Below are 16311 nucleotides of genomic sequence, written 5' to 3'. Positions count from 1 at the left end.
AAGCGTGGTTCCGGACTGAAGCGCCTAGAACCACTCGGCCACCGTTGTCGGCGATAAATAGGGAATTAATCACCATGACCAGTATGAGTAAAAGTACAAAGCCCCATTCCTTAAAAGAAGATAAATTTGCTCTTAAATTATGACATGTTGTGTAATTTCCAAAGTAGGCTGCCCAAAACCTATTCATCATGGTGTAGTTCACACTTATCGCACCATGTAGTTGTATCCCACTGCGCGTAGAAGTTCTAAAAACCCACTTCATACGAAAAATTTCTTCACCCAAGGAACTCCTTAGGCTGTTGTGCAATTTCAGGTCGTAGGAAATATATCGTATACCACAAAAACGAGACATTCTGTGTTGGAGCCATTACAGGCTGTACAGGGTGTACAGTAGAAAATACATTTTCTAGTCGTAATTCGTAGTGCATTAGTACTTACTAACTACCTTGAAACACAACAACTATAAAGGGACTTAGAGAAACGACTGCAAATTTGACGTTGCCCTCGTTCCTGCATTGCTGAAAATCAGATTCCTATGTCAGCCAAAAGAATACTGGCCAAATTGTGCTGAAAACTGAACCAAACTGTATTCCATTAAGAGGAATATCAAGTACTGTGTTTATTGATCACTGACAGTGTAATAAAATTTAATAAAAAAGTGCTTGAAGAGAATCAGTGAAACATTCTCCGAGAAAACATTGTCCCGAAGGTATATTGCCTTAAATCGAATAGTTGAGGCAGAATGTGCTGTTATGTGAGTCAACACCATTTCCAAAATATCAAAACAGGAAACAGTTCATAGCTCATCATGGAGTCCAAAGGGTAATGATGAGTTTCTAAGCGCAAAAAATGGAGGTATGAGAACAGATGATGAAATTAAACTTTCACTAATTAGGAACTTCATTAAGATGAGAAGGTAATTGTTTAGCAGCGTTCACGAACTTTGTGATTCGAAATATCCCTTGGAGTTGAAGACAGGCAAGAGACACTCTAAGTACCGTAAGTACTTCTCATTCCTATAGGATGTTCGGCGGAACTTCTCCATTTGCTCCTTAAAGTTTTCAGACTGTGAGTCAAGCGGAAGCCCCATGTCGTCGGTCCGGAGTAAGAACGGCAGGATTTTGAAGGCTGTTATGACAGCTACTGTCCCAAAGTGGTCCATGTCTCTGCGCAGCTGCTCCAGCGGGTAGGCGTCCGCCTGCTGCTGCAAACCCAGGGCCCGCAGTGTGTGCTGCAACGTGCTGTGGTACTCGGACAGCAGCAGGTCCGTGTGGTGCTGCAGCACCTCCAGGCTGGCGCTGGAGTGTAAAAAGTACTGCAGGTCTTCCGCTGGAGACCCCACGTGCAAGCCCTGGAAGATACACTTGAGATAATTTCATATCTCAGACAAGCATATCAGTTCATACTTTAAAACAAGGAAAACAAAATTACCCCGAGCTTGGTCTCTAGAAACTCCTACTGCTTTATCCGCCACACGTGCTTTGTGTGTGAACTTCAGTGGAACTATACTACGAGGGTGAGTCAAATGAAAACCTTAATTTTTTTAAATATTGTTTATTTTGCAGAAGTGGTACAAAGCTGTATCACTTTTCAACATAATGTCCTCCACGCTCAATGCAAGTCCTCCAGCGGTTACAAAGTGCGTAAATTCCTTCAGAAAAAAATTCTTTTGGTAGTCCGCGCAACCACTCATGCACCGCCTGGCGTACCTCTTCATCAGAACGGAACTTCTTTCCTCCCATTGCGTCTGTGAGTGGCCCAAGCATATGGAAATCGCTTTGGGCAAGGTCTGGTGAGTATGCTGGATGAGGAAGACACTCAAAATGCAGGACTGTGATTGTTGCAACTGTTGTACAGGCAGTGTGGGGCCTAGCATTGGCATGTTGCAAAAGGACACCTGTTGACAGCAATCCACGTCGCTTTGATTTGATTGCAGGCAGCAGATGATTTCATTAGGAGATCTGTGTAGGATGCACTGGTGACAGTGGTCCCTGTAGGCATGTAATGCTCCAAAGTGACGCCTTTTTCGTCCCAAAAAAGAGTCAACATAACCTTCCCTGCTGATGATTCTGTTCCAAACTTCTTTGGTTTTGGTGATGAGGAATGGCGCCATTCCTTGCTCGCTCTCTTCGTTTCCGGTTGGTGGAAGTGAACCCAGGTTTCGTCCCCAGTAACGATTCTTGCAAGGAAGCCATCACCTTCTCGTTCAAAGCGCCCAGAAAGTTATTCACAAGCATCAACACGTCGTTCTCTCATTTCAGGAGTCAGCTGCCATGGCACCCATCTTGCAGACACTTTGTGAAACTGGAGCACATCACGCACAGTGTGGTGTGCTGACCCATGACTAATCTGTAAACACGCTGCAATGTCATTCAGTGTCACTAAGCGGGTTTCCTTCACTATGGCTTCAACTGCTGCAGTATTCTGTGGAGTCACAACTCTGACTCCTGGACGAGGAGCATCTTCCAGTGAAGTCACACCATTTGCGAACTTCCTACTCCATTCGTAGACTTGCTGCTGTGACAGACATGCATCACCGTGCTGAACCTTCATTCGTCGATGAATTTCAATAGGTTTCACATCTTCACTATTCAAAAACCGAATAACAGAACGCTGTTCTTCCCTGGTGCAAGTCGCAAGTGGGCGGCCATCTTTACACTGACAGTGCGACGGTAAGTGTGCATCTGCGTCAGCCTGCCATCTACAGGCCATTCTGCACACTGTTTGTGGCACGCTTACCAACTTACAGAATAACGGCGTTAAATTTGGATTTGTTATTACAAATTTAATGTTTTCATTTGACTCACCCTCGTGTAAAAACCACGCAGCTGGCAACGATATTAAACAGGGGGCAGGTCGATACCAGGTCATAAAGTCTTTGCAAATTTCATTCCATGAACTCAGTTGGACAGTAACTATGCCTCGTAGAAAGGCGTGTGAACAATATACGGAGATGTCAGCCTTTGGTGGAGGAAGTCTGGTTGGGCTCAAAGATACCGGTTGCAGTAATCTGCGAATCGTTCGACATTTGATTAGGGGCGATACCGGCGTTCGACAGAGTAGCCAAGAATGGTAAACAATGGCGGAACGCAGTGCCAAAAACGAACCGGTCGACTTAGAGAGACAACAAAATGTGAGGACCGAGCAATCGTCAGAGGACACACAGATCCCCAGATTAATCATTATCATCGATCCGACGTGCAGCTGGTGCTTCAATGACCACGAGGACCATTAACAGGCGTCTCATAGAAAGAGGGCTCAGCTCACTGCGCCCCTTGTGCCGCCTACGCCAATAAGCCCGTTTGCTGCCGTGGCACCCATCTTGCAGACACTTTGTGAAACTGGAGCACATCATGCCGAATGTGGCCCGGAATCTCATAAGATAGGATATAATTGTCTTCATTGATCAGTCCCTCTTCGAAATGAGGCCCGATGATCAGCGAAGATGAGTCAGAAGACGCCCTGGACAGCGATGGGATACCAACCGGACTGTGGCCCGCCATACTGCCCGAGAGGCGGGAGTAATGGTCATTTCATAGCAGGACATCTTTCGATGTCATCCGCGGCACTCTCAAACCTCAGCAGCACGTCGAAGATGTTCTACGACACGTTTTGTCGTGGCAAACCTTTCTGGGCTTACATTTTATCAAGGTAATGCCTGCCCGCACACGTTTCTCCTACTTTTCTTCGTGCTTCCCAAGCCCTACTTTGGCCAGCGAGGTCGCCAAATAGCTTAGAGCATTATCGGCAGAGCCTTCCAACCATCTCGGGACTCTGATGATCCAAGGCACCAATTGGACATAATTCTGCACGATATCCCTCAGGGAGACATCCAACAACTCTGTCAGTCAGTGCCAAGACGATTGCTCCTTGCGTAAGGGCTAGAGGTGGAACAACGCGTCACTGACTTGCTCAATTTGTGAATGTCCTTCTCTTGAATAAGTCATCTTTTATGAAATTGTAACAATTTGTTTGTGCCACTTATCTAACTACTTCCGTCCCATTCAGATAACTTCTTCGAGGTGCGTCTCTCTTTTTTGTCTTGGAGTGTATTACACGAACTATTGGTTGTTTCCCTGTCTCAAACCCAAAGAAATAACATGTGCCTCTCGATATTTAGTGTTACCGAACACGTAACTGCACTTATTACAAAGACTGGAATGTATTATTGGGCCTTGTTTTACGCGTTTTGATGTTTAGGGGATATTCTGAACTTAAACATCGACTACTGTTACTTTTAGACTTCTCGGAGGTATTCTGAACTGAGCATCCACTACCGTTGTTCTCGGGAAAAGTATACAAAAACAAAGACTTTTGAGGAAAGAAGCCTTTTTGGCGAGTATTTTACAGATAAGACAAGGAATAAAACGTAAAAATAAAAGGTCAACATGAAAAATTTAATCTTTAAAATTAATGCAGTTTCAGGCGAGAAACAACAAAATACAATGCGCATGTTCTAGTCTTTTGACCTAAAATAGAGAACCGCACCAAAGTTTGTGTACAATTTTACACAAATAAAACAGGAGCCAGCAAGGATGACACGTAAGTATCGAAGATAGTATGGGAAGGGATTTAGAAAAAGGAAAACACACTGTTTTTTGCAGAAGTCATATTAAAGAGAGAGAGAAAGAGAGGAAGAGGGAGGAGGAGGGAAAGAGAGGTAGCAAACACGAAAAAATGGCTACCGGAGCTTCTAACCTCAGAAAGATGAAATTTAGCGCAGCTTGACTATTCTGTCTCTCGAATATATCAAACACTTTCCAGTTGCATCTGGCGCTTCTGTGGATAAGTTCTGTATATTGGATGTGTCAGTACATTGGCAATGCACAGTTCTTGAGTCATGCCATTCCACGTATTAGTAGTACTTCTTGTTGTTTATAATGATGATGATGATGGTGATGGTGATGCACTGTTTCGGGATTACGACTGCTTGGTCTTACGCACCAATGATAAAATGTTTTTGCGAGTGGCGTTATAAAACTATAAAAATTCAACAAGAATTAAAAATCCATGCACATCTTGACACATGTTAAAGCGCGAGCACTCTCGCGCTCACACACACACACACACACACACACACACACAAGCTCAGAAGTACTAAAATCAACTTTGGTGTCAAGTTCTGAAACGAAGAGGAATTCACAAGGAAATTCTAAAAGTGTACAACGGACAAATGTTACTACCTGACTGTGGGACTAAAAGGGGATGATCATGCCGCTCTGAACCCAACAAAATCTCTCGCCTAAAAGCTTAGTGTAGAGTCTAGATGCTACACAAGAGTTTTCAGTCTTAATATACTCGTCTCGTCTTCAGTTAAGTAGAGAGAAGGTATTTTATCGATTCCCTCATAAGGGAATCACTTACGTGTCCTTCATACTCGGCTTTCTCTCTTCTGCTGTTCAACATGTAAGATGTCTATTGTAGTAGATATAAACTGAACGAAATAGTTCTCATAATTTTCACATATTGTGAATTAATTTTATTTAGACATACTTGTGCTGTATCCCTAATTACTTATATGTATGGGACTTTTTGTTTTAGCTGTTCGTTATCGCTGTGAAGCATAAGTTCGGTGATGTGATGACGACGTTCCGTCCACGTACTGTTACGTGATTAATTATCTCATTTATGTTAGATCATGCAGTATGATTTTCATTAACTTCGAAATCCGGTTTGTATCGCTGTGCACCGCGACATATTTCATCGCATTGTGCTGCAATTTCACAAGGGTCTCACATCACCCAATTTATTGCTATCCAACAGCGAATACTACGCCTGTTTCCTCAAAACAACACCGAAGGAAACGGTAATGCGCGCAGAATCAACCACAGTAGGGAATGTTTACCACCAAATCTTATTTTAAAAATTTTCCAAGTCATTTCCTTTCGAGCTGCAGCTGTGGCAATATGCCCCGTCAGTGAGCAGTCTAACACTCTACTGCTACAAAATAATTTAATCTGGCTTACAGGATATGTTACAATACCCACTTAAAATTGCTTCTGCCCTCTCTACAAAATACGAAACGCACCTCGTTAAAGCGTTGCGTATGGTGATTTACACTCCACAGGCGTCACAGACTGGGAGATACTCCTGTCGCAGTAGTAAGCCACGCATTAACTGGCAGTGTGTCATATTTGGACGTTGGTTAAGGTGTCTCAGTGCCGAGGGAGTGACCGGCCTGACGTATGCTATGGCTGGAAGGTGGGTTTCAAGGATGTGTAGCAATCAGGTCTGGTTTTAGGTCAAAGCGACAGAAGCGTCGAATCATGTTTTGACACAAGGACACAAGCAAAATCTTCACCGGGCTCAACAGAAGCTCAAGGAAAAGTAACTAATGACTGTGGAAGCCGAGGGGGGAAGGGTGTGAGGGGTAAATAATACGTCGCTCGTGTCGAAAAATGTTCTAGAACCAGCACTGGTGTCAGACACGCCTATCGATCTGTCCGCTATAACTCTTGTTATTCTAGATGATGTTTCCTGATTTTATTAATGAAAAATGTATCTTCACTTTCAGACGTTTTCTAATTACTTGTTTTTTAGGCATTGTTGTGTGTGAAATGTCTTGAACGTACCACAATCCTGTTCAGAACATATGCCCTCATTTCCTTCTTGCACAATTTATAATGAAGAGCCAAAAAACTGGTACACCTACCTAATATCGTGTAGGGCCCCTGCAAGCACGTAGAAGTGCCCCAGCACGACGTGGCATGGACTAATGTCTGAAGCAGTGCCGGAGTGAACTTACACCATGAATCCTGCAGGGCTGTCCATAAATCCTTAAGAGTACGAGGGGGTGGAGATCTCTTCTGAACAATGCGTTGCAAGGCATATCAAGGGAGTTTGGTGGCCAGCGGAAGTGTTTAAATTCAGAAAAGTGTTCCTGAAGCCACTCTGTAGCAATTCTGGACGTATGGGGTGTCGCATTGTCCTGCTGGAATTGTCCAAGTCCATCGGAATGCACAAAGGAAATGAATGGATGCAGGTGATCAGACAGGATGCTTACGTGCGTATCACCTGTCGTAGTCGTATCTAGACGTATAAGAAGTCCCATATCACTCCAACTGCATACGCTCCACACCATTACGGAGCTCCACCAACTTGAAGAGCCCCCTGCTGACATGCCGAGTCCATGGATTCATGACATTGTCTCCATACCCTTAAACGTCCCACCGCTCGATAGAATTTGAAACGAGACTCGTCCGACCAGGCAACACGGTTCCGCTCATCAACAGTCCAATGTCGGTGTTGATGGGTCCAGGCGAGGCGTAAAGCTTTGTGTCGCGCAGTCATCAAGGATACACGAGTGGGCCTTCGGCTCCGAAAGTCCATATCAATAGTTGCACTTCTGCCACGTTGAACGATTCTCTTCATTCGCCGTTGGCCCCATTCTTGCAGGATCTGTTTGCGGCGGCAGCGATGTCGGAGATTTGATGTTTTACTGCATTACTGATATTCACGGTATACTCGTGTAATGGTCGTATGGGAAAATCCGCACGTCATTTCTATATCGGAGATGCTGTGTCCCATCGCTTGTGCGCCGACTGTAACACCACATTCAAAGTCACTTAAATCTTGATAACCTGCCATTGTAGCAGCAGTAGCCGATCTAACAACAGCGCCAGACACTTGTTGTCCTATAGGGAGGCGTTGCTGAGTGCGGCTCTGTATTCTGTCTCGTTACATATCTCTGTATTTGGATGCGCATGGGTATACCGGTTTCCTCGGCCCGGTGTAGTACTTACTGTCGTACTTACTCACAATATAGTACTCTAAGCGTCAGGCATATTTAAGCTAATTTTATGTGCAAAGAAGTTTGTAAAATAGTATTGCTAAGTTTTTACTGAGATTTTTCGATGAATTAGAACCGGTTTCCTCGGCCCGGTGTAGTACTTACTCACAATATAGTGCTCTAAGCGTCAGGCATATTTAAGCTAATTTTATGTGCAAAGAAGTTTGTAAAATAGTATTGCTAAGTTTTTACTGAGATTTTTCGATGAATTAGTCTCGTACAACTTGAAAAGAACTATGGGTAGGGCTATGAAATTCTAGGATTAGACATGGTGAGTCTGATTAGTGTAAGCTAAACTATGAAGGTAGCTAACAGCCGAGAACTTGGGTACGTTAGAGTTATTTGTACTGCGTAGTATTACCTTCCTGTGATGATGGTAAAACGGTCTGTCAAGGTATTATGGAGTGACATCAAACCACAATCACTTATGCATCTCATATACGGTCTTTCAATTTTAAATGTAACCACACTAAGGTATCGTTCTGCACATACGTGAGAACAAGTTTTAAGACATTATAGGTGTGACGTGTAGGACTTGCTTGACAATTTTCCAGATGTGCTCAAAAAACTGCGACCACGTGAACAGGAAGGCCAACAAAGCGCCGTCATGTGCCTCTAACGTTCAAAAAGCTAGAAAGTGGTTTTGATACAGATCTCCAGAAGGGTGATGCAGGAAAATAAACAGATGCGCAGGATATGTCAGCGGTACGGTGTGCCATTCGCATGCGAGGGACGCTGTCTGACCTACAGAGATCCCCAACGTAAGCATTTACATTTATGAAAATAGTACTAACAACTTGAACTGTATCATGATTCTAGAACCACAGATCTCTGTACTTTCGTGCGGTTGTCATAGACAGTGCCTTTTAGCAATAGCTACTTCGCTCCAAACGGAGCCGGTGTTTTTGAGTGGTACGGCTGTTGAAATCGATCCGTGATCAGGTGAAGGTGTATCGCAAGGGTCGCTCTTTGTACGAGCGGATGTCAGTCAGACGGTCAGCACCAGACCTGAAATTACGGAAGTGTGCCATGCTGCACGAATTCTATCGTTAGGACGACAGCAGTGCTTTCTTCTTTTTTTTTTTTTTTCGGCGTGACTGTTGTCTGTTTCAGCTGATAATCGTACGTGATCGCGTTGTCTGCGTGGCAGCAGAAACCGTTATAAGCATGATAACGGTGATCTTAATACGCACACGTGTTCATTCAGCAGAATGAGGAATAAGACCTCGCGGAAGCTGGAGTTAGACCAAATTAGGAGGACTAGGTTCTTCCCAGAAACATATCGATAATGTGCGGTCGAGACAGTAAAGATGGAAACGAATGTTACAATTGAATTCAGTTGTAAAAAATGCATTTCCGCGGCTTATATGAGAATGTCTATGGTTATTTATTCAAGCATCTTTTCATATGGACTCATAAGGCCATTCCTGAGTCAGAAAGATCCTTGATAACAGAATCGCGATTTGCTGGGAACCATACCCGTGACTAGTGCTTCTGCTGCCAGTTAGGACAGCCATGGGACCGCGGGCAGCAAAATTTATGAACAAGTATTATCGAAAGTATTATAGCAATACGTTGATTTCAGGTACTAGTAGTAACATAATACCGGGAGCTACTTGCGAATTGTTCTTTAACAGACCAACATACTTATTTAAAGGCAGAAATAACGTATATGTCATACAAACAGGCCCGCATCTCGTGGTCGTGCGGTAGCGTTCTCGCTTCCCACGCCCGGGTTCCCGGGTTCGATTCCCGGCGGGGTCAGGGATTTTCTCTGCCTCGTGATGGCTAGTTGTTGTGTGCTGTCCTTAGGTTAGTTAGGTTTAAGTAGTTCTAAGTTCTAGGGGACTTATGACCACAGCAGTTGAGTCCCATAGTGCTCAGAGCCATTTGAACCATTTTCATACAAACATTCGGAAGCCAAGGTGAAGTATAAAATGAATTTCGCTCTTTTTCATTGTGGTTCACGAAAGCAAATAAAGATATTGTGCGTGATACTCGATATTTAAATGGTTCTGTTATATTCACGAGCTTAGATTCATTCTTCACTTTCTGAACGAAATCTTGAAAACATTGTGGTAGGAAAATGATTCCAAAGTAAGATACATAAAGGGATCGGAGGTAAAGGGCGAAACGGTACAGTAATGAAACGGTACAGTAGTTTCCACTCCATAAGCAACAGGTTTCACTGCTGGCTCGCACCGGGAAATACAAACAAAGGCGGCTCCACCGCCAATTTTATTACACGACGCGGCCGGCCGCGGGTGCAACAGAACCCATATGGCCTGGTGAAAAGAAATGTGTCAGGCTTCATAATACGTATTTATATGTGTCGTGTATTATGCATTTCTTGTACGTGAATGTGAATCTGCACATGAACTTTCCTAATTCTCCTCACACCTTTCCGTAAAGCGTGGCCAAATCTTAGTTGGGAAGCAGTTCTGTAGTATAGCAGCGCCAACCTTACTCCTGGGTAGGGGCTCAGAGAGACAGCACAGGCAGGTAAAAGACTTCCCGGAGTCACAAGATTTGGGGTGGAGAGGTTGGTCACGGCCAAGTGGTTCGATCACCCCCTCCACCGGGGCCCAGGAAGACCTCCGGGTGCCCGCCATATTCTAAGAGTTTTACAGAAGACGGGTAAGTGAGCAGACGTGCCCTCAGTGCGTCTGTCTTAATGTTCACACATGGAAGAGAGGTATTTGAATATTTGTACTAATTATTTTATTTACAACTTTGGATTGTGTAAGGAAATGAATGTTCTCGTTTAATTCCGAAAATTTGACCCCCTGTGTTAATGTATCTGGTCCCCAGTTTGCCCGTTATCCTCCTCACATAGCGGATGTCCCATGTAAAATATTGGGAGACTTTGTTGGTATACATTTGGCCAACGCAATTCCGTCTTGCCCGTAGAAATGTGCGTGCAGATTAGTATATAATGTACCCGAGTTATAAGTTGTAAAATTGTAATATCTGTAAACTGGAACAATGCTGCAATCACTGTAAAATCGACTGATAATGTTTAAAATAAATAGGTCATCAATTGTCATCAATCTTTAACATACCTTAAAAAATCACATAGTAGTCCAGTTAAAGGAATTCATTTAAAAACAGAAAATATAGAATGCAGGGACCACACATCAGCTTCTTGCTTAGTATCGTACAGAAAGGGCACGCTCTCTAGGTAGCGCTCTCAAGCTCCCCTCCCCAGTTATCCGTTGCGCAATTGTCATTCAGGGGTTGACGACATCAACTTTCATCTGGCGTCCCTAGGCAAGGAGGTTTGACGGTAATCTTTCAAGGGCAACAGGCAAAAACATGATGTTGGAAAACTGACCAATTAAATCCGTGAGATAGATCTTGACATACAATATTAAAAAAGAAAATGAAATGATCGTATGGCATTTATTGGCCGGAATATCCCCTTCGGGGTTCGGCCGCCGTATTGCAAGTCCTTTTAGGTGAGGCCACTTCGGCAACTTGCGTGTCAATGATGATGAAAATAATAATAAAGGAGACACAGCACCCAGTTCCTTGCCGGGAATCGAAGCCGGGCTCCCTTGCGTGGTAGGCGATAACGCTCCCGCTGCGTTACGGAGGAAGATGTATTCGTTGATGGAAATATAAATTGCCAAAGAAATGACTACGAAGCTTCATCCAAAGACAAGACGATGAAACGTCATAGCCTGAAAAGATGATATTTGGCGATGAAGTCATTTTGTGCCTTGGAAGCGAACAGAGGGAAAAGGGAAAATATGACAACCAAATAGGAGGGCTATTCAGAAAGTAAGGTCAGATCACGCTCGAAATGGAATCCACAGTGAAAGTCCAATAATGCTTTGCACAGATGTGTTGGGCAGTGTGTTTAGCATGTTCATCTTTCTTTTCCCATCTGAGTGCACAGTGAGCATGTAAAGATGCCTATAAAATTATATTCCCCTTCAATTAGGAGGGTGTGGTGAGAGAATTCGCCTGACATCATGCAGCCCACTTAACATAACACTCAGGACAATTTTTGGCCGCAGTTTGCAGGGGCAACGAAGATGCTCCTTCAGTGTTTTCAATGGAAACTGTTCCTCCCTGAGTTTCATCTCTGCTCATCTGAACCGCTTTTGCCGCAGACAACGAGCTTTAGACCAGCATAGAGAATAGACGGGGGTATTGGAAAGTAATTACAACGCTGTGACGAAAGTTGGAGCAACGACTACATGGAAAAGTAGCTGGAAGGTGTAGATGACTTTTGGAAATAAGACATTTCTTATTTTCAGCGTGGATCGGACCTTACTCCCCCAATAGTCCTCATAAAAGCTCCCACAATATTACACTACTGGCCATTAAAATTGCTACACCAAGAAGAAATGCAGATGATAAACGGGTATTCATTGGACAAATATATTGTACTAGAACTGACATGTGATTACATTTTCACACAATTTGAGTGCATAAATCCTGAGAAATCAGTACCCAGAACAACCACCTCTGGCCGTAATAACGGCCTTGATACGCCTGGGCATTGAGTCAAACAGAGCTTGGATGGCGTGTACAGGTACAGCTGCCCTTGGAGCTTCAACACGATACCACAGTTCATCAAGAGTAGTGACTGGCGTATCTTGACGAGCCAATTGCTCGGCCATCATTGACCAGACGTTTTCAATTGGTGAGAGATCTGGAGAATGTGCTGGCCAGGGCAGCAATCGAACATTTTCTGTATCCAGAAAGGCTCGTACAGGACCTGCAACATGCGGTCGTGCATTATCCTACTGAAATGTAGGGTTCCGAAGGGATCGAAGAAGGGTAGAGCCACGGGTCGTAACACATCTGAAATGTAGCGTCTACTGTTCAAAGTGCCGTCAATGCGAACAAGAGGTGACCTAGACGTGTAACCAATGGCACCCCATACCATCACTCCGGGTGATACGCCAGTATGGCGATGACGAGTACACGCTTCCAATGTGCGTTCACCGCGATGTCGACAAACCCGGAAGCGACCATTATGATGCTGTGAATAGAACCTGGATTCATCCGAAAAAATGACGTTTTGCCAATCGTGCACCCAAGTTCGTCGTTGAGTACACCATCACAGGCACTCTGTCTGTGATGCAGCGTCGAGGGTAAGCGCAGCCACGGTCTCCGAGCTGATAGTCCATGCTGCTGCAAACGTCGTCGTCGTCGTGCAGATGGTTGTTGTCTTGCAAACGTCCCCATCTGTTGACTCACGGATCGAGGCGTGGCTGCACGATCCGTTAGGCAGCCATGCGGATAAGATGCCTGTCATCTCGACTGCTAGTGATACGAGGCCGTTGGGATCCAGCACGGCGTTCCGTATTACCCTACTGAACCCACCGATTCCATATTATGCTAACAGTAATTGGATCTCGACCAACGCGAGCAGCAATGTCGCGATACGATAAACCACAATCGCGATAGGCTAGAATCCGATCTTTATCAAAGTCGGAAACGTGATGGTACGCATTTCTCCTCCTTAACGAGGCATCACAACAACGTTTCACCAGGCACCGCCGGTCAACTGCTGTTTGTGTATGAGTAATCGGTTGGAATCATTCCTCATGTCAGCACGTTGTAGGTGTCACCACAGGCGCCAACCTTGTGTGAATGCTCTGAAAAGCTAATCATTTGCATCTCACAGCATCTTCTTCCTGTCGGTTAAATTTCGCGTCTGTAGCACGTCATCTTCGTGGTGTAGCAATTTTAGTGACCAGTAGTATATATTGCAGTCATCTGTGTCTGAGAAAATGTTACAGTCAGTAACAAAGACGATATGTGCATAGACAATCTTGAAATAGTTCTAAAGCACACAATCGTCCTACAAGGGAGACATCTCCCAAGGTTTCCTGTAGGCGAAAACCGGTTGCTGATCGAAAGCTTTGTTATGAATAAAGCTGAGGTATGTGCCCTTGCAAGAGCTCGAAAACTGGTATACTGACATTGAGAAGGAAAGTAGCAGATTGTATACAAAATGTGTGAATGTAAACTTTGCCGACATATATTATGCTGAAACGTGCTCGGATTTCCGTGTCAGATGACGAGTACAACACTTGGATGCAGTTTTAATCGATAACGTTATCGGCCTAGGTCTTAGAACTTAACGTATCACCAAGCTGACTTGTTTCTAATATTTCCTGGTCGATATAATTTAGCATTTATGAATTGTATCATTAACTGGAACGCACTTAAGAACGCTGGCAGCAGTGCGCTCGCTCATTCCGAGATAAAAGTCAGAGACGAATGTCTTTGTCCTTCCTTAAACGGAAGCGACCAGATACAATACACTGGCTAACTCAACCCACCAGGGGCTGTTTAAACTATCGTCCGTCTATCTGCGTCCACTCGGATAACGAACCGACTCAGCAGTGGATATACTTGACCCCAGTAAACAGTCTTCAGCCATAGCGTCCCAAATGATAACACAGTGTCATTGTGTAGCCCAGGTCACTGTCCCCGCTGTCCCACGGCCTAACTAGGAGCACGTAGGCGCTCTTTGAAAATCGTAAAGAAACCTTATAGATGGCCGTGCTTGAAGGTTGCGAGATGATGCTTTGCAGAAGCGCTATACTGTTTATGTGAGGATCAAAATCATGTGGTAGATATGCATTTACATCGCAATATCTGACCAGTTTCATAGTGCCTAAAATGTCAGTAAACAGGCCATTTTGCGGAGCATCGCCTAAAAGATGGTATTTAGTAAACGAGAGAGAATAGGTAGTGTTTAATTAACATGTTTCCGTGGATATTTGTGTGTAACGGTATTGTTTGAGTTTTTCCCTGCTGACTTTAAAAATGTGTTCCTGTTTTGTTGCTGTGGAGATTATCGGTGGTGTTGCTAGGAGTCAGTAGATACAGCAGTATACTGGCTGTCAGCGGAGTACACGCTCCAATCACGTGATTGGATTTAGGGGTCTTTCTGAGAGTATTCAGATAGCTACTGGCTTATTGGTATTGATTTTTTAGTCCTGAGAAGTTTAACTCAGTGCCGCGGAACAAAGCGAGGCCGACGACCCTTATGTAGTCAGGTCAGTAAATAACTGACGGTGGCAGAAGTAGAGACGCTGTAAATTGCACGTTGGCTAGGGCGGGAAAAGCGTTTCTGAATAAAAAAAAGTACACTGAAGCGCCAAAAAAAATTGGTATAGGCATATGTATTCAAATACAAAGATATGTGAACAGGCAGAAAACGGTGCTGCAGTAGGAAACGCTTATATAAGACAACAAGTGCCTGGCGCAGTTGTTAGACCGGCTACTGCTGCTACAGTGGCAGTTTATCAAGATATGAGTGAGTTTGAAGTGGTGTTATAGTCGGCGCACGAGCGATGGGACACATCGTCTCCCAAGTGGCGATGAAGTGGGGATTTTCTCGTACGACTATTTCACAAGTGTACCATGAATCTCTCCGACATCGCTACGGCCGGAGAAAGATCCTGCAAGAACGGACGAACGACGACTGGAGAGAATCGTTCAACCTGACAGAAGTCCAACCATCCTGCAAATTGCTGCAGATTGTAATGAAGGGCCATCGAGAGTCAACGAAGAATCGATATGGGCTCTCGGAGTCGAAGGCCCACTCGTGTACCCCTGATGAATGCTTGACAGAAAGCTTTACGCCTCGCCTGGGCCCGTCAACAACGATATTGGACTGTTGATGACTGGGAACATGTTGCCTGGTCGAACGAGTCTCGTTTCAAATTTTATCGAGCGGATAGACGTGTAGGGGTATGGAGACAACCTCATGAATCCTGTTCAAGCTGGCGGATGCTCTGTCATGGTGTGCGGTGTGTGCAGTTGGAGTGATACCGGACCCCTGATAAGTGTAGATACGACTCTCACAGGTGACACGCACGTAAGCACCCTGCCTGATCAGCTGCAACCATTCAGGTTCATTGTGCATTCCGACGGACTTGGGCAATTCCAGCAGGACAATGCGAGACCTGCACGTCCAGAATTGTTACAGAGTGGCTCCAGGAACACTCTTCTGAGTTTGAACACTTCCGCTGGTCATCATACTCCCCGGAAAAGTGCATTATTGAGCATATCTGGGATGCCTTGTTCCACCCCCTCGTACTCTTACGGATTTATGGACAGACCTGCAGGATTCATGGTGTCAGTTCTCTCCATTTCTACTTCAGACGTTAGTCGAGTCCATGCCACGTCCGGTTGCCTTACATCTGCGTGCTCGTGGAGTTCCTACACGATATTAGGCAGGTATCCAGTTTATTTGGCTCTTCAGTGTATTTTAGCACGCAATATAAATCTAAATATTAAGAAGTCTTTTCTAAAATTATTTGTCTGGAGTGCAGCGTTGCACGGAAGTGGAACGCGTACAACAAGAATTTCAGGCAAGAAATGAAAGAAGCTTTAAAATGTGGTTATACAGAACGGTGAAGATTATATGAGTAGTTCGCATTACTAATGAAAAGGTAATGCAACTGGAGAGAAAATAAATTTGTGATATAGTACAACTTCACTAAAAGAAGGGATCGGTTGATAGGAAACACTCTGAGGCTTTAAGG

General features: G+C 44.4%; 1 protein-coding gene across 1 annotated transcript in view; it reads right to left on the bottom strand.

Annotated features, from left to right (window-relative positions):
- Positions 1 to 709: 709 nt before the first annotated feature.
- The window catches only part of LOC126156243 (uncharacterized), a 48275-nt gene continuing 32673 nt past the window's right edge, over positions 710 to 16311 (bottom strand). The window contains exon 3 of the mRNA XM_049916296.1: positions 710 to 1351. Coding sequence (XP_049772253.1) covers positions 935 to 1351 — 417 coding nt within the window. The 3' untranslated portion in view covers positions 710 to 934. The remainder of the gene's footprint in view (positions 1352 to 16311) is intronic.

Source organism: Schistocerca cancellata, chromosome 2 (genome assembly GCF_023864275.1).
Source record: "Schistocerca cancellata isolate TAMUIC-IGC-003103 chromosome 2, iqSchCanc2.1, whole genome shotgun sequence".
Taxonomy (NCBI): domain Eukaryota; kingdom Metazoa; phylum Arthropoda; class Insecta; order Orthoptera; family Acrididae; genus Schistocerca; species Schistocerca cancellata.
The sequence above is the reverse complement of the archived record's forward strand: the minus strand, read 5'-3'. Positions and strand labels throughout refer to the sequence as shown.